This window comes from Staurois parvus, unplaced genomic scaffold (assembly GCF_062004578.1).
Source record: "Staurois parvus isolate SC_StPar_1 unplaced genomic scaffold, SC_StPar_1.0 ptg000409l, whole genome shotgun sequence".
In the NCBI taxonomy this organism is placed as follows: domain Eukaryota; kingdom Metazoa; phylum Chordata; class Amphibia; order Anura; family Ranidae; genus Staurois; species Staurois parvus.
The window spans coordinates 3,520,901-3,546,586 of NW_028318205.1; the positions used below are offsets into that span (position 1 = coordinate 3,520,901).

Below are 25,686 nucleotides of genomic sequence, written 5' to 3' on the forward strand. Positions count from 1 at the left end.
AGGAAATTAACAGCTTAGAAGTGAATTTCAACTGGAGCATACTCAGTAGAGTGGCAGTGGCTGGTCTAGACTACCTTAGGCTGCAGCAGGGACACAGACAAGGAGGGAGGGGCAGAGACAGCAGGATCAACCAGTTTTTTTTACAGAATACAGAAAATGAACGCCATATTCCCTGAGTGAGTATGAACACTATGTAATACAGCATGTGCAGACAGTTTGTAATTATATTGGTTTAATTACACCTTAAGTGCCTGGAGGTGCTTACTACTGCATTCTTATTTTGGTTTAACAAAGTAGCATGTGCAAAATTAAAGTGTTACTAAACCCAGTGTTACTAATTCCATGATACTGCCCCAAACTACATCACCGACCTAATATCCAAGTACTACCCAACACGCACTCTCCGCTCCTCACAAGACCTCCTTCTCTCTAGTTCCCTGGTCTCCTCCTCCCATTCCCGCCTCCAGGACTTCTCCAGGGAGTCACCCATCCTCTGGAACGCCCTAACCCAATCCATCAGACTATCACCTATTCTCCTCTCCTTTAGGCGCACCCTGAAAACCCACCTCTTCAGGGAAGCCTACCCCACCCCCTGCTAATTGCCGACCTCCTCCACTGTTCCTACCACTCCATCCCCCACAGCTATTTCATCCTGTACAACTCTGTATCCCCTCCCTCCTAGATTGTAAGCTCCAAGGAGCAGTGCCCTCGAACCCCGCGTGTATCACATTGTATTGTTATTGTACTGTCGCGTGTACTGTCTCCCATTGTAATGTACAGCACTGAGTGAACTGTTAGCACTTTATAAATACTGTATAATAATAATGACGAAGTTCAACTTTAGAGAAAAAAATAAATGTACATAATTTTATTTATTTATTTTTTTTTATGGGCATTTTTTTTTCTTTTCCCCAAAGAGCCTGCAAAGCATTGCACTCAAGATCAGTGGATCCTGGGTAAAATGTCAGGCTCCTGCAGACAGGTCCTACAGCTTTCTGGCCATACCTCTGTACAGGCTGTCAGTTTGAAAGCTTTAGGGATTGTGAATGAGCTACAAAAGACACTCGTCAGTGATCTCGCAGTCCATTGAGAACTACAGGCTGTCTGCCGCAGTGGTAGATGGAACTTGTAATTTTCTCATTTACAGATTGCTGTAAATTAAAGATGAGGTTGTGCAGGTGGAGCCCTGCACATCCAAGTCAATTTTGAATTGTGACAGTGGGTGTGGGGACAGGAACTAACCACCTGCTGTCACAGGGAGGGGGGGGATCAGGGGTGAGGGAGGACTTGGAGCATGTTACACCCTAAATACGGGAGCAATGTGTAACACACTTCACAGGTGAGCTTGTCCTTTAATGCTGACCTCCATGTTCCTGTGAAGTTTAAATCCATTGTTTGGACCATGCTGGACTGAACTAACTACTTCTCTAGCAGATGCAGTGGCTGTGTGCGCTGTATAAACTGTATGTAGCCTGAGCTACAAACAATATACAATGCTGTGTTCTGGCACCAGGACAGAGACTTCCAGTTCTGCTGCCAAAAAAAAATTGGCATTTAGAGGACTGAGACAAACCACTTAAAGGGGAACTAAAGGCAGGAATACTTACCGGCATCCTCTTCCAGGTGACAGTCTTTGGTAATCTTCACTGGCTGGAATGACATCAGTCAGTGGCAGCTCAGTGTACATCCTCCTGAAAACTGCAAACAGGTAGGTAACTGTATTTTAACGCAGAAGAGATATTGTCCCTCCTGCAATAAAAAACCTGCCTGTTTGTCCATTTTTTTGTTTTTTTACTTTAGTTCCACTTTAAGACTGACAGGAGTGTTTGCAATAGTTAGCATTTAGGCCCCACATACATGGAGCTTAAAAAACACCATTTATACAGGCTTTCAGCAATTTTTATTATGCCTGTAAAAGCAATTCCATGTTAGCCTATGTGCTCAGCTTCAGTACTTCCCTCCCCTCTAGCTGCTCTCACAAGCTTGGCTGAGGGCCTTGGGAGACATTGGTTCCTGCTGCTGTCGGTTAAATCACAAGATGAGAAAGCAGAGGGCAGGGCTGAGCTACACAGTGATTGTCAGTAGATGCAAACAGCCCGGCTCGGGATTAAGCTTGTTATGGGGGCACACAGAGAAAAAGAGGAGCCAGGAAACCACTGCAGGTAAGTATTCCGTGTTTGGTATTTAAAAAAAAGAGCATTTACAATCACTTTCATATTCTGGTCAATAGAATACATTTACACTCAAATGCCAAATTCTGGCAGAAAAAATGCTGCATATTTTTAGAAGCCAGTCTGCATGATGCCTTATTCATTTATGTAAACCCTTTATCCTAAAAGGAAAAGAAAACTGTTGCTGCAATTGCTGAAAACAGTGTTAGCTGAAGTTTAGTTTTATTTGTTAGTCAAATCTATCGAAATTTGCTTGTACTCCCTCCAGAGATTGATAATGATCCTTTACAAGGGTTTCTCCATTGCTCCTCTATCCACAGTAGACACCCTAAGACAGGAAGTGAGTTATCGTCTGAACCCTGAAGTGCAAGTAAAGGGAAAAACACTAAAAAAAAAAAAGAAAAACTAATGCAACAGCCACATTTAAGGACTGGTAAGCTGCAATAAAATAAATGTTTGTGTTTGGCTTTAATACCACTTTACGTTCTGTAAAGAAAAGTGAGATAAATGACCTGGCTTTGCTATTTGGTAGACAGACATTTATCACAAAACTGGCCGAAAATAATTACAGATCTTTGGGCAGTAGGAAATTTTTCATATACATGGTGTATATCAGCTGTGTATTTAACCAACTGCTTAGAGATGACCTCTAGTAATTACATACATACAATTAGGAGGAGTGTATTGCCACTCCATCTTTGCACACCCTCACTGTCATAGTTATCAACCATGACAGTGTGCAAAGATATAGCATGGCACCTTTCAAAATCTCAAAATGTCTTTTTTAGCCTGTTTCTACCTTACACAGGAGTCCTTTAATTTTATGAACAGCTATATTTCAAGCTATGGAGTAAGGAGGAGATGGTGTGTAAACGTGTCATCTAATGCCTATGGGCACCTTAAACTCACGATCTCAACAAGTTATAATAATAAATAGCTCTGCTTTTGGAAACTGTAAAATAATTTGATCTAGAGGTCTTGAAACATACTGTAAGTACTAGTACTGGAGAATCCAACAAAAACATTTTCAGGTATTCCAGCTTTGTATAAGTATCCTCCACAATTCCACAGGTATAATTGTGTACATGTTCCAAGCATTATCAACTCCAACTTTTTATTTTACTACTTTAAAATGAGTGCAAATTTCAAACATTAAATATACATGAAATATGAACAAAGCACATCCTTCCATACTGTGTACTTGTCTTTGTCCAAAGCACTGAGTGGTTTCTCTTTACTGTTCCTCTGTTATCTACTTGACTCACTTCTAACAGCTTTTCCTGACTCCAAGAGATAATTGGTCATGAGGTGGAGAACTCAAGCACACAGCCTGTGGTTAAAAGCCACAGCTGTGCATGGTCCCATGTACAGTGAGGAGGAAGGTGTGTTCCTTTCCTCCAATCAGGGCTCAGAGTTCTCCTTACTGATTTCTGAAGTGTGAGAATTCAGATCCCTGCCTCCTGCTTTTCAGAGCATAGAGATCATGTGTGCAATGTCTGTAGGGCAGTGGTGTATCATACATGGGTGCACTGCGTTCCAATGCAAACTGCACCCGTGGATGATACTCAACCAGCAGGGGTTAAGTGTCCCGCATTCAGTGTCCTCTCTACTGGCCCCGCCCCTCCCCCTTAGCTTAGTTGGAGTCTCTTCCTGAGCTGTTCTCCTTCCCTCTTCGGGCTCCTCAGTGGGCGGCTGTCGGGTGAGTCTGCTCTCCCCCTGCCTCTGACAACTCTCCCAGCTGTGGCAGCACAACTTGGAGAGGGGAGGGTGGGTTTGCTGGGTGTTGTAGCGTGTAGCAGTGATTGGCAGCTGTGGATTTCCCAAACTTTAAACAACCCACCTCTCCACCCTAAACAATACCTGCCTCCCCACCCTAAACAATAACCCCCTCCATGCCTCCCCACCCTAAACAATAACCCCCTCCACACCTCTCCACCCTAAACAATAACCCACCTCTCCAACCTAAACAATAATCCCCTCCTCGCCTTCCCACCCTAAACAGTAACCTCAGTCCCGCATCTCCACCCTAAACAATAACCCATCTCTCCACAAAATATGCACCTCTCCACCCTAAACAATATGGTTGTATGGGGGTACTCAGTGTACAGATATCAGTGTTATATATGGGTAATAGCACTCAGTGTATAGAGATCAGTTCTATATAGGGAATAGCACTCGGTGTATAGAGATCAGTAATATATGCACTGCTCTCCTGCCCACACTATGCACCGCCGTACACTCCGCACTCCTCTCCTGCACATACTACCCACCACTCTACACTCCACACTGTACATTCCCTATTTAACATTACGACACTCTGCAATACGCAAGTCATCTCAGACTCTATTTAACCATGACCTCTTTAAGCTACGCCCACTATTTAGCGCAATTTAAACCACACCCACCTGTTGAGCACCGCATTTTTTCTCCCTTTAATGCCATGGGGGCCCACTTTTGATCTTGCACATGGCCCCACTGATTTCATGATACACCCCTGCTGTAGGGTCCTACTATTTGTAAATCAAGCCCTGATAGGGGGCCCTTAGCATATAGCAATGCATATTGGCTGCTGAAAGACCTACTTGCACTGCTATAATTTTATATTTTGTCTGCTTGCCTCCTGGGAAGCATTATAGCAGGGAGAAACATCTGCTTTGTGCCAAGAAGGAGTTCACTCCCTCACCTGGACCTGTATGTATGATTGTGTATCAGTGTCTTGACAGTTTCATTCTTTAGGGCAGCCCTGAAGTGAGGTTGTATTAGTAGAGCTGAGTGAGAGCAAAACTGACACTGTGTCCTATACAAATGGAAGTATATGACAAATTAAACACTAAGATTGGATATATATTTGTAACGACACACAGACCTTTTCACTGCTTATATAATATATACATGTATAAACTTTTATATCTTTATATCTTTTCACTACTAGATAACCAAGTTCTTTCACCCAACATGAGAAACAACAATGCACCCAGTTTTATAAGACTTACCACAGCTTTACAAGAGCTTTCTTGTAAGTCCCAGATCATAAGATTGTTGTCACCCAGGGACATCACTTTCTTACCATCGCCTAGAGGTTCCCAGGTAACACTAGAGGAAATATGAGATGGATATGTACTGTAAATATGGATAAAGTTACAAAACTATGCAAGACATGTTTTCATAAAGTGTATATAGAAGGCAGGGAAGGCGAGAGAGAAATGAAAGAACCAAACAAGCACACAAATCGAATTATGGTTAAATAGAAGTCAGGTGAAAAGTCAACAGAAAGTAAACAATGTAATAAATAAATTCATCAATAAAAAAAAAATAGGAATATAAAATAAATGAATGTCTGTTCAAGTTGTACAATACCTTCCTTTATACCATGTATATATCCCCTATAAGATAACCCTCTGACCTAATGATTATGGTAATTATTGGAACTAACCTATAAAAATCTTATTGTGATTGGCCAGGCTAACAAAAGTGGGCATATTGTAGAGTAGTATTTAAAGTTGGACCTGTAAAAGGTACATAAAACCACAATTAGGCCCTGGAGGATGGATGGGGACCAATTTGTAAAATTTGTGCACCACTGAGGTAAACAAGGCACATCTGCACACTGTTCCTCTGGCATACATGAGTGATGACAGATCAATAGAAACAAAATAGTTAATTAACTAAAACTGGAGAGTGCAAAATCTGATGCAGCTCTGTATAGAAACCAATCAGCTTCCAAGTTTTTTGTCAAAGCTTATTTGTACAAGCTGAAGTTAGAAGCTGTCATGCACAGCCGCACCAGATTTTGCATTCTCCAGTTTTAGTAAATCTATCCCAATGCGATAATGTCACTGTTGGTGCCTGCCACTCTGAAGTCACTTTCCTGCTAACAGCCTTTCATTTCAGGTGGAAACATAGACTGAAGAGTTCCCACTGGGCCCACTTGGGAACTGAATCTCAGGGCAATCCCAAGTGGGCTCCATGTTCCTGCAAAACTCGGTGTTGTTGGCCACTCAACCTCAGTTTACAGCCCACTGGACCCAGAACTGCAGCTCTTCTATCCCTCTGCAACCATAAGCCTCTATCCACAAGACCCTTGTTGTGATGCTGATGAGACAAGGAAGACTGGTCAAAGTAGTGGCTTTAGTTAACCTTGGGGTATACAGAGAATTCAGAGCAGTGAGGAGGATAATCCCAGGAAAACCAAGTCATTATTTTTTATTTTTAGGGAGAGTCAATTGCTGCACAGGTACTTGTGAGAACATCATATGACCAGAATGTGATTTGATAGTGGCTTACTGGATATGTTCTTGGCCCCTTTTTACCTTCTAATCCTCAACTATGGATGAGGAGCATTAATTTTTCAGAGTCAGAACTTAAAATACCTACAAAACCAACACTCAGTTTGCGTGAATGAAATTACTAAAAGGTCTATCAATAACAGCTTGAGGTGATTGTAGCCATATTAGTGCATTTGCAGCAGATCAATAACAGAAAATACTGCATAGAGGACCTTCTAAAACAGAAGGTGCAAAAGGTATTTACCAAAGATTCTTGAGATTAAGGCCCTGGGCACAGTTGGCGTGTAGCCCCTGTGTGTCAAACCTCAGCATTCTCATGAACCCGGCAAGCACAGGTGCAGCAACCAGCACCATTGCCTGCAGCCTGTCTGAAGTCTGCTGCTTGTGGATACTCTACTGTGTAAAACTCGCGTTTAGGGCCATATGCATACAGGAACATTTGTCTGTAGAATACATATACACGCATGGGCATTCACTATAATTTTGTTTTAATATCCTCTGACCTGGTTTGCCTTACTTGACATACACAACCAGCAAATACATCATTGACCTGCTGTGATCCACCACTCAGCTGATCTCTCGCAGCATTCTTCCTCTTTTCAGTCACTGGGAGCTGGCCGTCTCTTCCATCTGCTAGGTTCAACCCCCTCCAGTGCTGTGTCTATCCTTCTACAGTAAATAATTTCAAAAAAGCGATGCGCTGTCTATAAAGGACAAAAACACAACAAAGGAAATAACCAAACTACCACTTCAACCAAAAGAAGAATGGTGTTTGGGTTGAAGTGGTAGTTTGTCTGGTTATTTCCTTTGCTGAGTTTTTGTCCTTTAAAGACAGCGCATCACTTTCTTTTAGCATTCACATTTTTGGGGGGGTTTCAGTAGCCTCTTGCATTTAATATTACTTTCATTGAGGATTGGCAGCACATTTGAGCCTGTTAGTTCTTTTATCCTCTTGCAGTGATGTGTATGTCTCTGCTAAACCCTAGTGGGATAGGCGACATGCACATCCCAGGAGGCACAAGGAGCAGGGACATACCATTCTTGCCTAGAGGAAAATGGAGACAGAGGGTGAAGTGAAAATAAAGTAAATTAAAATCTACTTTTGTGAATGGGGGAGGAAATTAATGGGGAAAAGTCTACCTTGTGAGTGAAGGTTGGCTTTAGGTTAAAGCTTGCTTAGGACTGTAGTGATGTAGTGCTGGTGGAAGGAACCACAGCTTCCATCGGAGGACTGTCAAGGTCCTACCTTTTCCCAGAGGTTATGTTACTCCATGTACTGGCATCCATCTTGAATTTCTGCTGAGCATGGTGGGAATCTTTTATGCCTTCAGGTCTCTGAGGTCCATCCCCCAGAGGGGTGTGGCTGAGTACATATAAGCCTGTGATCCACACATGCTCTTTGCACTTGTGTCTTGTGTCCTTGTCTTGCTACAGCTCTGTGTATACTCTCGTGACTCTTCTGGTATCTGACTCGGCTTGTGACTAAGACCATTCTCTGTGTTTTCCTTCGATCTGACCTTCCGTTGCTGAACCCGGCCTGTGACCTGTGATTCTCTGTCTACTGTTCTGTACCGTTTTGTCCTGTTGTTGTCGACCCGGCCTGCCTGACTACGCTATTGTCATTCTTACCAGCTACACGCCATTGGTGGCGGCCATTACCGCAGCCGGGGTGTCTCGGGGGCTGCGACCTGGTTCCTGGCTGCGTCAAGTCCATCCCCACCATCAGGGGCCCTGGTGAAGAACAGCCTGGGACTTAGACTCCGCACCCTGAGGGACTTCGGTCTGTTGGTGGTGGTTGTTGTCAGCCAGTGCGTTACCCTGCCTCTAGGCCTACCTGTCCGTTCCACAGCCCTGCCCTGACAAGGACAAACTGTCATCTGAAAGTGTTGGATAGCAGCATTTTCCTCTCACATGCCAAAAGCATGCTGGTAGGTTGAGGGGCTCCTGTCTAAGTTGGCCCTAGTATATGTATATATGCATGTAAGGTAGGGACCTTAGATTGTAAGCTCCTTGAGGGCGGGACTTGTATGAATGTACAATATATGTAATAGAAAAACAGTCAGAGCTATATAAATACCTGTAAAAAAAAAAAAAAAAGAATACTTTTCCCAGGAAAATATCCTTCCATTGTCCTTGCACTGACAAACACAGCTGTGCAGCAATTACAGAATGCTTCAGAGAACTGGTATGCAGGAACCCAGACTGGCAGACTAGTCAAGTATCAATGAAAATAACTGGATAGCTGGCACATCTAAACTGAAAAGGTCGCTGTGGTCAGGGGTGTGGTTTAAAGCTGTGATTGTGGTAAATGTAGTGCCCTCCCAGAATACACGTGAGATGGAACATTCCACATTTTCTTCTCAGCTTGCTTGCTCTGTCTTTGGATCAGCTGACTATCCAGCCGACCGATGGCTTTTTTTTTCTTAATTTAATGCACTGCAGCAGGAAAGCACTCTTGTGGAAAGACAAGAGCATCCTGGATGGCTAATTCCCTCTGACTGATTTATAATTTGCGAAAGATGATGTGACCTTTAAAACCCGCCAGGCTGTTCTCGCTGCCGCTGTTTTCTCCTGAAAATGCTGCTGATGCTGTTCACAGGATTTCCACTGAGTGCTTTCTTGCTCTAATTTATCTTCCTGCAAAGGATTTTAGTGCCTGCTGTCTCTCTCTGTCTTGCTGTGCTTAGTCTATGCATATAACCAGAACAGTCTCATCTTTCTTCCGCCTTTAACAGCCTCAGCAACGGCACACTTCACAGGGAGAAAAACACTACTGATATAGCATCTCAGTTTATTGGGGTACTTATAGCCAGATGCAGACGTGATGTTCCCCCAGCTCTATATAGGTCACCAAAATTCGCTGTGCTATGTCCTGTGGAGGTAGAAGAGCTGTTCAGACTATAAAAAAAAATATTGGAAGCAGTTTTAGGGAAGAAAACATGATGCAGTTTAAAGGAAAGCAGTCAGCACTGAGCTTATAAAAAAATCTATATATTAAGTATTTAAGTGGAATTAAAAAAAAAAAGTAAACCCTTTCCTTCTGTTTCTAGCATTTTTGTTTTCCGAAATTTTACACTTTCTTGTCACACATGCATGGTGCAATGGTGAAATCTTAACTTCTAGCTCATTCCCTGCATTTTGCAGAATGGAGCTGGAATGCTTATGTTGCACTACCACCATAGGAGCCTCAGGAATACTGTCCAGGTCTTCCTCAAAAGCTTTGCCCCGCAGCCAGGTACATAGGCTCACTCACAGGTTTCTTTAATGACCAGTCTAGGGGTGCTGTTTTTGTTATTTTTATTTCTGGAGAACTTGGATAGGGTTGAGGTAATTAGGTGAGATACTCTAAAAACAAGAACTATGTACAGTCGAGGACTTTAGGTGTTCTTTCAGATAAACTATGACAAAGTCTGTGCTTGAAACAAACAGTAGACTTCAGGTTTAAGGCAGAAGTAGCAAGTAGTAGTAAGTAAGCTAGAGCAAATTCCCTTTAGGTAGGAGATCAAGCGGACAAAGCCCTTTGGAACACCAGCCGATGTCCCTTTTTAGGTAGAAGCACAGATGACTCCCTAGCACCAGAGGGGGGTTTAAGTAGGACACAGTCTCTAAGATCCTTTAGAGGTGTCTGTACTCACAAGGCCCATTAGTCAGCTTTAGCAGAACCTGCTTCTCAGCATTAAGGGGCCTCAGGTAGCCCACCTGAGGTCTACAGCAGTAAATCCAGCAATAATGCTTGGAAGGGCAGCATGCCCTCTCCAGGCTGGAACAATCCTATACAGGAAAAACTCATAACTCAGTGTGCTTACTGAATATATACAGTCACCCAGCATGACATCAGAGCCTCTCTCTCTGGGATAGGCCTGGGCTGTATCAATATGCATGCTGCCATCTGCATAGCTCCGCTCCTATTATTATTCTCAAGCTTTCTGGACACAGAGGGAGCTATCAGGCTGGTAGCAGCTGAACATATTGAGAAGACCTACCTAGCAGAAAACGGCAACATTGGTTACAGTTATGGTTTTACCCAACAACAATTACAACCACACTGTACAGTGTGACAACTACATTTACCTATCAAAATACAAACTTAATCTATCTAAACCTAGCACCTATCTGGGAGGGTGCTATACACATGCATATGAGTTACTTCCTGAATGGCTGTTCGATAACTAATGAGGAGGTACTTGAACAAGGAAGAATCGGTGGCAGAAGGAGCAACAGAGGACTGAATTGTCAGTACTGGAAAAGGGAAAATAGAACGGTGGGTTTGCCATAATGTGCAGGTATACTCTGCCAGCTTGCATAGTCTAGCAAGATCTGCAGTCCTACAGTTCTGTTTTAATGTACATTGAAACCCAATTGCTTTCAAAAGTTGCTTTCAACCTTCTTAAATCTACAGCTTTCATTAAAAGAATTTCTGGCGATCCCGCCAGGAAGGTCCTTGTTCAGAGGTACTTCTTTTTATGCTGTAACAACTGTCTCCCAAATGTACTGTTGCCATTACAAGGAAACTGGTCCAGGGCAATGATGGCCAGCTGAATTGCAGGCATTTAGTCTGGCACTCAAACACCGAGCAATAAAAAATGGCCAAAGACCAGCACCAGGAAAAAGCTGGGGAGAAGATACCAGCGCCAGTGAAAAACCTCTCGGGCATCGGACCATTGGAAGGTAAGTATGTTTGTCTTTAGTTTCCCTTGAAAGAGGTTGGTGGGGATCAGTAGTGTTTTAGCTGACTAAATGTCATCAAATTATGCTTTTGATCATGCTTTTTATATTTTACAAATTGCTTTCTTATGACATCAATCCAGACAATATTAACCAGCTTTTGACCATAAACATAAAATGGTTCACTCCAACCTATCATTAACAGTAACTCATTTGGGTGTTTCGGCAGTTTTGGTTGAAACTGCTTACAATTTTCAGGGTATAGTGCCAGCATCAAATCTGGTAGTCTCGTGAGACTTGATAGCTTCTGCCTTGTCAACCGTGAATTTTGTTGACATTGGGAAACAGATATAAAGCCCAGTACACATCGGACGAAAAATACAGCTTTCGGAGCGATCATCCGATAATCGTTAATACGCAGCTTTCAAGAGCCGATACACGACGGTTCATGCAAGAAAATCTGAAGGGACAAGCATGAAAATTTTTCTCATACGATAACAGAGCAAACAATTTCTGTTTAATCATTACAGTATTTGTCCAAAATATATTAAGTGACCAAGACCATGCATGCTCAGAAACGAAAGAATACATTACAATACATCACTTTCGAAGTTGTATTCTGTCTTAGGAGAATTTCTGTAACTTAAGTAACCAATCCATTTTCGATATGAGACTAGCAAGCAAAAAAAAAAAAAAAAAAACAGAACAAAGAAAAACGGATGATTATTCATCCGATATTCTCATTATGTGTATTAGGCTTAAGAAAGTCAGCCTGCCCCACAGAAAAAAGGCACGCCAATTCCAGGTCTACATATTAAAGAGGAATTTTTCTCAGCCCAAACCCATTCCAACCCCTCAAAAATAAAATCCCCAACACTTGTCCCTGTCTTAAATAAAACAAAAAACAAAAACATAAACTGTACTTGCTAGACCATGGAGTCCAATGTTGTCTTGCTTGAATCAAAAGCTCTCCCTTCGCCCCTCTACTCCAGCATCCACCATCTTTTATAGATATCTGGTGCATTCGCAGATACACCATGAGCCTCTGCTGGTTCTATGGGACCTGGAAGAGATGCCTGCATCATGTGTGCATGTACCAGGTACCTTGCATGTCCCTGACAGTTCTCTGGCAGAGACCTCACGGTATGTGTGCCCATGAGTGACATCTGATAAATGGCCAGATAAACAGGCTAGGAAATGGACAAAATATTTTTTTTACTTTTTCAAATAACTTTTTTTTTGCTAATGTGTAAGAGGGAGGGGATAGGACGTGGGTAATAAGTAAAGCAACACTTTAATTTTTTTCTAGCAGCCTTTGTCTTGCAAATAAAATTTCTTAGAGAAAGAAACATCCCCTGCCTATGATGCATCCATGAAATCCAAAACCCCCAACTTAAAAAGAGAATTGTTCACAGGCATCTAGTGGGGACACTGAAGAGCTAGGACACAACATTTTGAAAGCCAATATATTAGTGAAAACTATTACTGGATCCATATCACACTGATTGCTAAATATGTACCCAAATGTGTTAAAGTATTTTAGAATGTAAGTATTTTAGAATTTAGCTATGGCCTTAGGCCAGTGGTCGGCAAGCCGCGGCTCACGAGCCACATGCGGCTCTTTACACATTTTAATGCGGCTCTTCTGTGTGCCGGATGCCCGCTCCCCTCCCTCCTCTCGGGCGGCCGAGGACTCTGCAGCTAGCCCAGCAATGTTGGCCAGTCTCGCTGCCACTCACATCCTGATAGCTAGTGATTGGCTGTCAGGATGTGTGTAGGCGGGGCAGCGTGACAAACGTGAGGGGAGCTAGGCTCCTCTCACAGTCCGCCCTGAAGACCGGAACGGCGCGGGAACACGGCGAGAGGAACGCGCGGAGCAAAGGTAAGTGAATTGACACAGGAGGGACTTGGCTTACTATTTGCTACTTACTTACTACTACTATATGAGGGATGAATTAATATGGGGGATGAATTACTATAGGGGGGATGAATTACTATATGGGGGATGAATTACTATGGGGGATGAATTACTATGTGGGGGATGAATTACTATATGGGGGATGAATTACTATATGGGGGATGAATTACTATGGGGGATGAATTACTATAGGGGGGATGAATTACTATATGGGGGATAAATTACTATGGGGGATGAATTACTATAGGGGGGATGAATTACTATAGGGGGGATGAATTACTATATGGGGGATGAATTACTATGGGGGATGAATTACTATATGGGGGATGAATTACTATATGGGAGATGAATTACTATATGGGGGATGAATTACTATATGGGGGATGAATTACTATGGGGGATGAATTACTATATGGGGGATGAATTACTATGGGGGATGAATTACTATATGGGGGATGAATTACTATAGGGAGGATGAATTACTATATGGGGGATGAATTACTATATGGGGGATGAATTACTATATGGGGGATGAATTACTATATGGGGGATGTATTACTATGGGGGATGAATTACTATATGGGGGATGAATTACTATGGGGGATGAATTACTATATGGGGGATGAATTACTATGGGGTATGAATTACTATAGGGGGGATGAATTACTATAGGGGGGATGAATTACTATATGGGGGATGAATTACTATATGGGGGATGAATTACTATGGGGGATGAATTACTATATGGGGGATGAATTACTATATGGGGGATGAATTACTATATGGGGGATGAATTACTATGGGGGATGAATTACTATATGGGGGATGAATTACTATATGGGGGATGAATTACTATGGGGGATGAATTACTATATGGGGGATGAATTACTATATGGGGGATGAATTACTATATGGGGGAGGAATTACTATATGGGGGATGAATTACTATATGGGGGATGAATTACTATGGGGGATGAATTACTATATGGGGGATGAATTACTATGGGGGATGAATTACTATATGGGGGATGAATTACTATATGGGGGATGAATTACTATATGGGGGATGAATTACTATGGGGGAGGAATTACTATGGGGGATGAATTACTATAAAAACTTATTGAAACTAAAAACAGTGTACCATCCTATGTATTTTCAGTTTTAAAAATGTGGCTCTCAAAATAAATTTCAATCGTGGTTTTGGCGAGATTTGGCTCAGTTGAAAAAAAAATCCTCTCTTGTATTAAAAGAGGTATAGACTCCAGAGAGATATCATATTACCCCTGTACAAATCATTAGTAAGACCTCATCTGTACAGAGAAAGTACGGAGAAGGGCAACCAAACTGATAAGGCATGTAGGAGCATTAGAGGAAACATTAGAGGACCTGAATTTATTCTCTCTTGAGAAGAGGAAATTATGGGTGGATATGATCAACATGTAAAAATACATCAGTGGTTCATATAGTGAACTCGGGGTAGAGTTATACACCCTAAGGACATCACAGAGGACAAGGGGGCACTCTTTATATCTGGAGGAAAAGAAATGTAATCTCCAAACACAGAAAGGTTTCTTCACAGTAAGAGCTGTGAGAATGTGGAATAGACTCCCTCAAGAGTTGCTTCTGGCCAGCTCAGTGGATTGCTTTAAAAAGGCCTGGATTCTTTCTTAAATACACAGAATATACCTGGTTGCTAACATTTATAGGTAAAGTTGATCCAGGGAATACCCAATTGCCTCTCGGGGATCAGGAAGGAATTGTTTCCCTTGCAGGAGCAAATTGCATCATGCTTTGTTGGGTTTTTGCTTTCCTCTGGATCAACTGTGTGTGTAGGATTATAACTATTTTCTTTTTCTATGGTTGAACTGGATGGACTTTTGTCTTTTTTTCAGCCAGACTAACTATGTGACTATGTAAGTCATTGGTAGGGTATAATTTCCAGGCAAAAACCAACAGTAATTACCATCCTGTGGGATTCATCTGCTATGTACATTACAGCAGGATGAATACTTGCTGCTCTAAGAACAGGACAATTCTGTGGTTTGTGCACAGAGACTGTCATGCTCAACATCAAAGACCAACTGACAGCTAAACGTGGCTCACAAACCTCCGAGTATAGATCACAGGCCCAGGGTTTTTACATATATGACCCTTTTAACTTAGCCCTAACAAACATCCATTCAAAGTTAGCATTTAAAATTAAAAGTAGGCATACATATAATCATAAGACATAATAAACATTTAAAAAAAAAAGAAAAAATACCAAATACCCAGTCACTTTTGAAAGAAACGTCTTAAAAATAGTAAAGTAAACAAAAATAAACATAAACCATTAAAATGCAATCTTGTGCAGCATCAGTAAGTTTGTGTATGCAAAGCTGTTTTACGTTTTACTGATCTTTTAAAGTGAACATCTACTTCAGCAGGAATAGGCAAGGTAACAGATGCTGTATAGCTGACACCATTAAGATAACTTCTCTGTGCACTGGCATGAAGTTAAATCCAAATCTTTTCCATCGGCAAAAAAAAAAAAAACCTCATGATTCCTGCTGACTGGAAAGCACTGGGTCCACTTCAGCAGGGGCGTGTCAGACCTCAGCAGAGAGACCGCAGCTTCCACACAGAGAGCAGTGCTCTTTCTCCACAGCATGCTGACAGAGGACAAGCTTTTCTACTCAGGCTGTGGCTTCTTTCTAAAGAAAAAGAATGTAAGACTTTGCACACCTTTAGTTTTGAGGCACCTGGAATATATTTAGCCAATTTAACAGCTTCATCCCTTTGCACTTCGAAATAGTGAACGTAAAGTGGTTCTAAAGGCTCAAGGTTTTTTACCTTCATGCATTGTATGCATGAAGGTAAACAACCTTCTGTGTATAGCAGCTCCCCATCCACCCATAATACTTACATGAGCCCCATCCCAAACCAGCGATGTCCACGAGAGCATCGGTTCTCTGGGGACTCTCACTCCTGATTGGCTGAGGCAGCAGTCAGTGAGCCAATCAGGTGAGGGAGGGGTAGGGCCAAGCTAAAACGCTGTATATGAATGGACCCACAGAGCCGTGGCCCAGGGGCGTGCCTGCTCGGGTGCCCCCATAGCAAGCTGCTTCCTATGGGGGCACCCGACAGAAGCGCTAGCGGGGTATCCGAGAAGAGGAGGATTCGATCTGCTCTGTGCAAAACCACTGCACTGAGAAGGTAAATATGACATGTTTGTTATTTAAAAAAAAAAATAAAAAACGAAGACTTTAGTATCACTTTAACACAACTGCAGCCATCAGCTTATACTCTGCTTGTTCAGCCGGCTTGAAAGTGAATTGATTCGGCAGCTGTATAGCTTCTGATCACTTTCACAGGAAAACCAACATCCCCCAAACCCCCGTGGTTCCTGTTGTCTCCCGCTCTTTCTGGAAACCTGGGACCAAAGCCACTGACTGCAGGACTGACAACAGTGTGAGAGCGACAGTGAGGCATGTCTATGTCTCGATCCCACATGTAAACAAAGAAACTGGACGTGAAGATGATTTCTAGTTTCAGAACCACCATTTCCTGGCCTGTGTAGCCAGGGGAAACATCTAACCAAGCAGATCTGTGCTCGGTTAGATGGTGTGAAGGGCTGGGGAGACTTTTGGATATATTAGACCCCTAATGTCTCCAGAAAGAGTACCCATCACCTGCATAATGCTATCCAAAGGGGGCTCATTAATCCTTTGTGATAGAAATCAATAATAAAAAAAAAATTAAAAAGAATAAAATTAAAATAAAGTGCATTTTCCCCACTGCCCCACACAGATGCATGTAAACCATGGTCGTACCACATGTGTGACGTATCACCACGAACGTCAGAGTGAGAGCAATAATTCTAGCACAAGAGCTCCTGGTTCCCTCTAAACTAATGATCTGTAAAGGTTTTTAAAGCGTCCCCTATGGAGATTTTTGGGTACCAAAGGTTTTTGCGATGTCACAGGCACTCGCAATTTTAAGACCTGGTGTGTTTGGTATCCATTTACACCACGCAACCTTTTATATTTATATTTTTTTCAAAAATGGGTGTTATATTCTGTGTGTTTGCAATAAAATTTATTTTATTATATTTTTCCTGAAACTTTGCGTTTAATAAGAAGTTGCTCAAATATCATTGCAACTATCATTTTTTATTCTACAGGGTCTCTGCTTTCAGAAAATATATACTGTTCTGGGGGTTTAAAGCTGTGCCCCCACTGCATAAATCAGCTGCTCGGTATTTTCTACGAGTGTGGACAAAGCCCATACCTGACCTGACCAGCCAATCCTCCAGAAAAACAAGCTCCCCCATGGTCCACAGTGGACTGTTCCTGTCTATAGAGCATGCATTGAGCATGCTGATGTCAGGAACAGTCCATTTACAAGACTGCTGGACTGTAGGAGGGGGGGCACAGGAGCTGAAGGGAACAGTATTGTGCGGGGAGGATTGGAGGTACAGGTAAGTATATCTCCGCTGTCCTCTCCTCTAGAGCAAAATGAGCAGTAAACCCGTGCAGTACGGGCACAGCCCGTGGGAAAAAAAATTGGCCAGAATTCTTCTTCAAAAATTTAAAAAAACTACTCTATAGCCGAACTGGTTAAACTGAGCTTGGGCTTCGAGTTTTTAGCAGATACTAACCACATTTAATTTTCCACATATATCTTTCAACCCATTAGGGTTGACATCCTCCCTCTGCAGTTCCTGCCCACGTGGAAGAAAAATATATTTGAAATATATTTTAAAAATATTCTTCCCAAATATATTGCCATATATTTGAAATTCTACAATTTGACCATATTCAATATATTTAAAAAATAAATACATTTTATTACAAAATATATGAAAAATATTTTTAAAAATACATTTCAAATATACTGTATGTCTTTAGAAATACAAATCTACATTTTTGGAATGCATTTACAAATATATGTAAAACTATATGTTAAAATTACTTTTTTATATGTTAAAAAAAATCTGAAGAATATATTTAAAAAATATATATTTTCAAAAAAGTCATGTTATTATATATTTTTACATATATTTGTAAATGCATTCCAAAAATGTAGATTTGTGATTTGTATTTTTAAAGACATACAGTATATTTGAAATGTAATTTAATTTTTTAAATATTTTTCTTATACAGTATTTGTAATAAAAATGCATTTCAACATGCAGTGTATATATATATATATTGAAATATATTGAATATGGCCAAAATTGTAGTATTTCAAATATATGGCAATATATTTGGGAAGGATATTTTTAAAATATATTTCAAATATATTTTTCTACCATATGGTTGATACTGCTCCTCTGCAGGTAGATATCAATTTGTGTTAAAAATAGGGGAGTCTCCTTTGCAAGATTCAATACATTAAAAAATCTATAAAAATCTAGAGACTTGCTTGGTAATGACAAGGGAACCCACCCAGGAATACCGATAAATCAGTATTGGGTGCACTGACCCTTTAAAGTAAAGTACTTGCTTGCTATCTCCCTTTATAGTTTCAGAGCATACATAAGTGGACCAGGCAGAAAGTCTATAAAGCAAGATACAGATTCAGAGGTCACCTTGTTCTACAGCCTGACCATCAGCAGACATTGTTTTGCTGTAGTTGCTCCACTAAAACTTTTCCTATCAGGAGACCTGCAATTTACAAGGATCCCAGCTGTTCCTACCTTTTGACGGAACCTTAAAAAACACAACCTTTCTATTTGCTCCTTGGGAATGCATGAAAAGCATATGGATTGGATCAGTCACACAAATCCCTTCAGTCATTAACCTTACTGAACATTACAATAACGTCTATCTTGCTAGTCATTCTGTACTCACCATGAAAAATAATAGCAGAGTAAAGGTACACCCCAGCCAAACTTGAACATTTTGCATTTAAACTGACTCACAAAAAACAGACCTTTTACAAGTGTACTTACACTGACATTTTACGCCATACCTTGACATGGCTCACCCACTTGGTCTGGTTCATTTGTGAAGTGGAAGGTTGTGACCAGGACTGCTTAGAAGAGGTAGTCCTGGTTCACTTTGGTACGGTTCACTTCAGTGTGAATTTAAAACTGTGCCTAAGGACAAAACTCTTCACAGATTGCTGAGCATGGAAGTAGGGTCTTTTTGACAGAGGTGATGATATAAAAGTATCTGAAAACATTTCCTTTAAAACACAGTGCAAGTACAGACCACCAAGTCCGGTTCAACCATGCTTATTGAAAGGACATACTAAGGCCCCATGAACACAAGCAGAAAGAAACGCTGCTTTTAGAGGCCTTTTTCCTTTTTTTAATGCCTAACACAACTTTATTTCAGCAAGTGGGTCCACGCACATTGTGGGGTTTAGGATGGTATTTTGGAGCAGCGTTCGGGGTATTAAAAAAAAAATAAAAAAAAAAATTTGCTCCAAACCTGTGAGAGGAGCTTACTAGCATAACCTTAAGCACAATTCGAGTGGCCAGAATAAATGAAAATTCAAGTTAATAGAATGGGTTTATAAGCATACACGTCTAAAACACAGTATGCCTATTAATGTGCATAAACGCATACACTACTCAAAAAAATAAAGGAACACTTTTTAATCACAGTATAGCATCAAGTCAATTAAACTCCTGGGATATTGATCTTGTCAGTTAAGTAGCAGAGGGGGTTGTTAATCAGTTTCAGCTGCTTTGGTGTTAATGAAATTAACAACAGGTGCAGAAGGTGGGCAACAATGAGATGCCCCCCAAAACAAGAATCATTTTACAGGTGGAGGCCACTGACACTTTTTTCCCTACTCATCTTTTCTGACTATACATGCCATTGCCAGAAGGTTTGCTGTGTCTCCCGGCACAATCTCAAGAGCATGGAGGAGATTCCAGGAGAGCTAGACAGGGCCATAGAAGGTCCTTAACCCATCAGCAGGACCGTTATCTGCTCCTTTGTACAATGAGGAACAGTATGAGCACTGCCAGAGCCCTACAAAATACCTCCAGCAGGCCGCTGGTGTGAATGTCTCTGACCAAACAATCAGAAACAGACTTCATGAGGGTGGCCTGAGGGCCCGACGTCCTATAGTGGGCTCTGTGCTCACTGCCCGGCATCACAGAGCTTGATTGGCATTTGCCATTGAACACCAGAATTGGCAGGTCTGCCACTGGCGCCCTGTGCTTTGCACATATGAGGGCAGGTTCACCCTGAGCACATGTGACAGACGTGAAAAGGGTCTGGAGAAGCCGTGGAAAACATTATGCTGTCTATAACATCATTCAGCATGACCATTTTGATGGTGGGTCAGTGATGGTCTGGGGAGGCATATCCATGGAGGGATGCACAGACCTCTACAAGCTAGACAATGGCACCCTGACTACCATTAGGTATCGGGATGAAATCCTTGGACCCATTGTCAGATCCTACGCTGGTGCAGTGGGTCCTGGCTTCCTCCTGGTGCGTGACAATTCCCGGCCTCATGTGGCAAGAGTATGCAGGCAGTTCCTGGAGGATGAAGGAATTGATACCATTGAATGGCCCCCATGCTCGCCTGACCTGAATCCAATAGAACACATCTGGGATATCATGTTTCAGTCCATCTGACGCCATCAGGTTGTACCTCAGACTGTCCAGGAGCTCAGTGATACTGTGGTCCAGATCTTGGAGGAAATACCCCATGACACCATCCGTCATCTCATTAGGAGCATGCCCCGACGTTGTCTGGCACGCGTACAAGCACATAGGGGCCATACAAACTACTGGGCTACTGAGTATCATTTTGTTTTGCTGTAATGACATGTCAGCAAAATGGACTAGCCTGCTGCATCATTTTTCACTTTGATTTTTCTTTGAATTCAGTCCTCTGTAGGTTGATAATTTTCATTTCCATCAAACGATGGGGCATCCTTACGTTCCTAACACATTACCCAGTCCATATCAGTATAGATATCCAGCATGATATTTTTCCCCATTGAGATCTGATGTGTTTTCAAAGTGTTCCTTTAATGTTTTTGAGCAGTGTATAATAAATCACCAAAACTAGTATTTTATTGCGCTGGATTTTTCTGCTAGTGAATGGTAGAAAGATCCAGCATAGATAGGAGTATTTTAACACACTAGTGAGTATAAAATCTAAATTTATGCATTTCCTACTTTAAACTCTAATACCACTTAACCCAAACTCCAGTCAAACATTTATATCCGCTTAAAGACCGCCCACATTATGATTACTGCTGGCGGGCGGCCCCGCTGTGTTGGATCACGTACATGTATAGTATGTGATACCGCATTTCCAGGTAGAGAGCGTGCACATGCTCGATTTGTGCTATTATTTGGTACAGCAAAAGTCAGACAGCAGATCCTGGTCAATGATTTATGGCTGGGACCTGCTGATTGGCTTAGCCAATCACAGGTACAGAGCCCTGTGTTTACGAGCAACACAGGGCTCTGTACAGAGAGCAGTGATGTGGCTGTTTTTTCTCTTTGCACAGCAAGGAGAAAAAACAGCCACATCTATTAGTAAAAGCAGCACATTATTATTATACAGGATGTATATAGTGTCAACAGTTTGCGCAATGCTTTACAAAATGAAGGTAGACATTACAGTTACAATACAATTTGATACAAGAGGAAACAGAGGGCCCTGCTCCTTAGAGCTTACATATTACACATTGTTAGGTACACAGTTAACCCTTTGATTGCTCCTAGATGTCAACCCCTTCCTGGCCAGTGTCATTAGTGCAGTGACAATGTACCATAATAGCACTGATCACTGTACAGTGTAACTATTGGTGTCAGTACACTCTGTCCCTCCCAGCCAGCATCAGATTGATGCCACACTATCAGAGTCCCACTATAAGTAGCTGATCACTGTCATTATCAGTATGGCGTCTATAGCTGCATAAATTCCAGTATATATACCGTAGTTTGTAGATGCTATAACTATCAAACAAACCAATTAATATACACTTATTGGGATTTGTTTTTACCAAAGACATGTAGCAGAATTCACTTCGGCCTAAATTTATGGAGAAATTTGCTTTTTTTTTCATTGCATGTTTTATAACAGAAAGTAGAAAATAGGGTTTTTTTTTCTTCAAAATTGTTGGTCTTTTTTCATTTATATACTAAAAGTGGTGATCAAATACCACCAGCTCTATTTGTGTAAAAAAAAAAAAAGTATATATTTCATTTTCAAACAGTGTTGCAGGACTGTGCAATTGCCAGTTAAAGTAACAGTGCCAAATAGCAAAAAATGCTCTGGTCATGAATGGCGTAAAACCTCCTGGAGCTTAAGTGGATATTTCATTTTGGATTAAGCAGGGCAAGATGAGAAAATATTTGCTTGGTTTTTATTGAAGTCTCCCCCTACAGGAGGAATTTTTTCTTCATTTCCTACTAGAACAGGAAGCAACGGGATACCTCTACAATGGATATTCCCATTTATAGTAGAAAATGAGAACTTCTGACAACGTTTATATTACCGTTCATGCCTTTACTGCCCAGTGACAACCGCACAACCTAATTTTTGAATTGGCATCACAGGAACAGGAAATTAAGAAAATGTCCCCAGTGGGGTCAGGGACAGAAATAAAAACATGATAAGATTGTATCTCTTCTCCATTCCATGTTTAAATCAGCGCTTACAGAGCCCCTCGCTTCTCAATCAGCAGGCTCATTTCCTGCCACCTCTAGGCAATGAAAGAAAGTAACAGAAGCATGGAAAGTCTGCAGACCAGAAGCTATCATGTATTATTCACAGCTGAGTGATGCAGACACAGTACAGGCTGCTTCTTATAACCCAAACAGCCAAAGAGTGGTTTATGCATCTCAGATGCCCTGTAGAAAGATGCCTCTGTAGAAAGATTCCTCTGAAGCTGTTCATGGCACATCCAACAAGAAGGATGTCCAAAACACATAGGAAGGACTACTCATTCCAGCTTATATATGAGGGACTTGGAATCCACCGGTAAAATCTGGAGCCATGGATAGACAAAGGGACATCTGGGTTGTAAAGAAAATGTGTATTATGATATGTGACACACTCTCCGACATCCGAAGAGCATTCTTCTCTTGTTCTAAAAGATCAGGTATTCAGTCTAGCATGTGCACACTTCAATTCACTGCTGTAAGAGGAATTTATTTATTTCTAACAAGACTTCTGAAGATTCCTATACCCTCTTCACAGTGTCATGGTTATGTCATGTACTTTGTACAGTAGTATAAGTGGAGGGCTCCATTTAAAATAGAGTAATGGTGGGAGGGTATACCTTATGACTATATCTCAGCAGGAAGATGTATGCTATCACCTTGTTTACAGTATATTTTACAGGAATATTTAAGAACACCTGTTAGGTATACTCCATTGGTGAAGCAGGTGCAAGCTATAATAAAGTTTCATTCTATGCCTCTAGCAATTAAATATGGATGTTCACAATGCTTTAAATTCAGAGACAAAAAAATCAGAACTAAAAGGCACAACATATTACAATGCTGCAGCCTACAAAAAGGGCTAGACCAGTTTATCTTTGCATCTGTTCTTGACAGGATTGCCCAATCTATACATAGTGCTTGCAGCTATAACAGGTGGACATAATGCAAAAATTACTAAACCAATGGAACTATGCCTAGTCTATCCATGGGAAGGTCGCTCCAGGATTCAACATCAGGGTGACCTGCAACCACCAAGACAAGCAAAAGAGTACATCATGGAACATTATATTCACATATAAAGCCCAACTTCAGCCAAAAACTTTGTACTTTGGATAAAGTGGGGTAAAGTTAGACCTTCTATCAGGTTTATATTATCTTCTGTGTACCTGTTGCAGAAGACAGTCCCTCGCTTCCTTTTTGATCACAGGGATATAACGTTATGGGGAATCTCTTAATTAGGAGGTAGATAACGAAACACTTTTCATATAAATACAGTGGTGGTGCCACCCAGACTCCTCTGGATGAATGAGAACAGAGGAAGTTCTTTTCTCAGCTACAAAAGTCCCAGCAATAAATGCAGCTAATGAAACTCTCTGTCACACACTCCCTTCTTTTTATCCTGTCTCCCTGTTATACCAGCCTCTCTCAACCTTTCTAACATGGCCAGTTCTTCTGACTTCAGGGAACCCCTGCTAATAATTATTATATATACAGCTCAATATTCATTACTGTGATGGGAAATAGGAAGAATGCTTCTTATATTTGTGGACAGCAGCCCTGAACAGATGGCTAAAATATCATCTATGAAGGGAGGATAGGCAGATGAATGAAAGGTCTACTGGGAGATTATGGTGGCGGAAGTTGGTGGGGATCAGAGAACAGAAGATTTCAGCTGCATCTGCAGCACAAGGAACACATCGCACTGTAAGTTTTGTGCTTTTTTTTTTTTTTAAACATTTTTTTCTAAATTTAGAATTTAAAAAGTGTATGTAAACCCTAACAATGAACTTTTCTTCTTTTTCCTATTTCATGTAGCATTTAAAGTGTTCACAAGAAATTAGGAGCAGAGTGTATTTCTGGCACATTAACAAGTATTTGTTTGCACTTGCAGGGTCTTTAACCACTTGCTAACCGCGCTATAGCCGAATGATGGCTACAACGCGGTTATCCAGTTCTGGGAGGGTATCATATGACGTTCTCCCAGAAAGCGCCCTCCCATGCGGCACCAGCGCCGCACATCCAGCGATCTCCGTGATCTACGGACACAGCTGATCACGTGATGAGGTAAAAGGCCAATCACAGCGGCCTTCTAACACGTGACCAGCTGTGTCCAAAGACACAGCAGATCACGAAGTGAATACAGTTGCCGGTTATTGGTAGCACTTTCCTCATGCTGTCACAGCGTGAGGGAAGTACTGCCGATAACCAGCAGCTGTCACAGAGCAGATCGCCACTGATCATCAGGGCACTGTTGATCAGTGCCCTGCAGTGCCGCCCAGCATAGCCCAGCAAAGCCTCTTACCAGTGCACATCAGTGCTGCCCATCAGTGCCGTCAGTCAGTGTTGCCCGTCCATGTTACCCATCAGTGACCATCATTGCTGCATATCAGTGCCTCCTCATCAATGCCCACTAATGCCACCTCATCAGTGCAGCCTATCAGTGCTGCCTATCCTTGCCCCTCATCAGTGCCGCCTATCAGTGCAGCCTCATCCACGCACATCAGTGAAGGAGAAAAATTACCTGTTTGCAAAATTTTATAATAGAATCAAAGGAAAACTTTTTTTTTTTTAATTTTTTGCTCTTTTTTTGTTTATAGTGCAAAAAATAAAAAAACCCAGTAGCGATTAAATACCACCAAAAGAAAGCTCTGTGTGTGTGAACAAAATGATAAAAATGTCATAAGGGTACAGTGTTGCATGACCGCGCAATTGTCATTCAAAGTGCGACAGCGCTGAAAGCTGAAAATTGGCTTGGGCTCAAAAGGGGTATAAGTGCCCAGAAGGCAAGTGATTAAAGGATAGGTTCACCTTTTTACAAAACATATTATATGCATAATGTATTAAAGTGGTTGTAAAGGCTGAAGGTTTTTTACCTTCATGCATTCTGTGCATGAAGGTAAAAAACCTTCTATGTGCAGCAGCTCCCCCAGCCCCCGCAATACTTACCTGAGCCTCATCGCGATACAGCAATGTGAATGACAAGCTTGGCTGTCCCGGGTTTCTGCTTCCTCAT

At 41.6% G+C, this 25,686-nt stretch overlaps 1 protein-coding gene across 2 annotated transcripts in view; it reads right to left on the bottom strand.

Moving 5' to 3' along the window:
- EIPR1 (EARP complex and GARP complex interacting protein 1) overlaps window positions 1–25,686 on the bottom strand; it is a 306,520-nt gene that overhangs the window by 81,438 nt on the left and 199,396 nt on the right. For both annotated transcript variants that reach the window (XM_089686732.1, XM_089686733.1), the window contains exon 5: window positions 5,165–5,264. In XM_089686732.1, coding sequence (XP_089542858.1) covers window positions 5,165–5,264 — 100 coding nt within the window. The remainder of the gene's footprint in view (window positions 1–5,164; window positions 5,265–25,686) is intronic.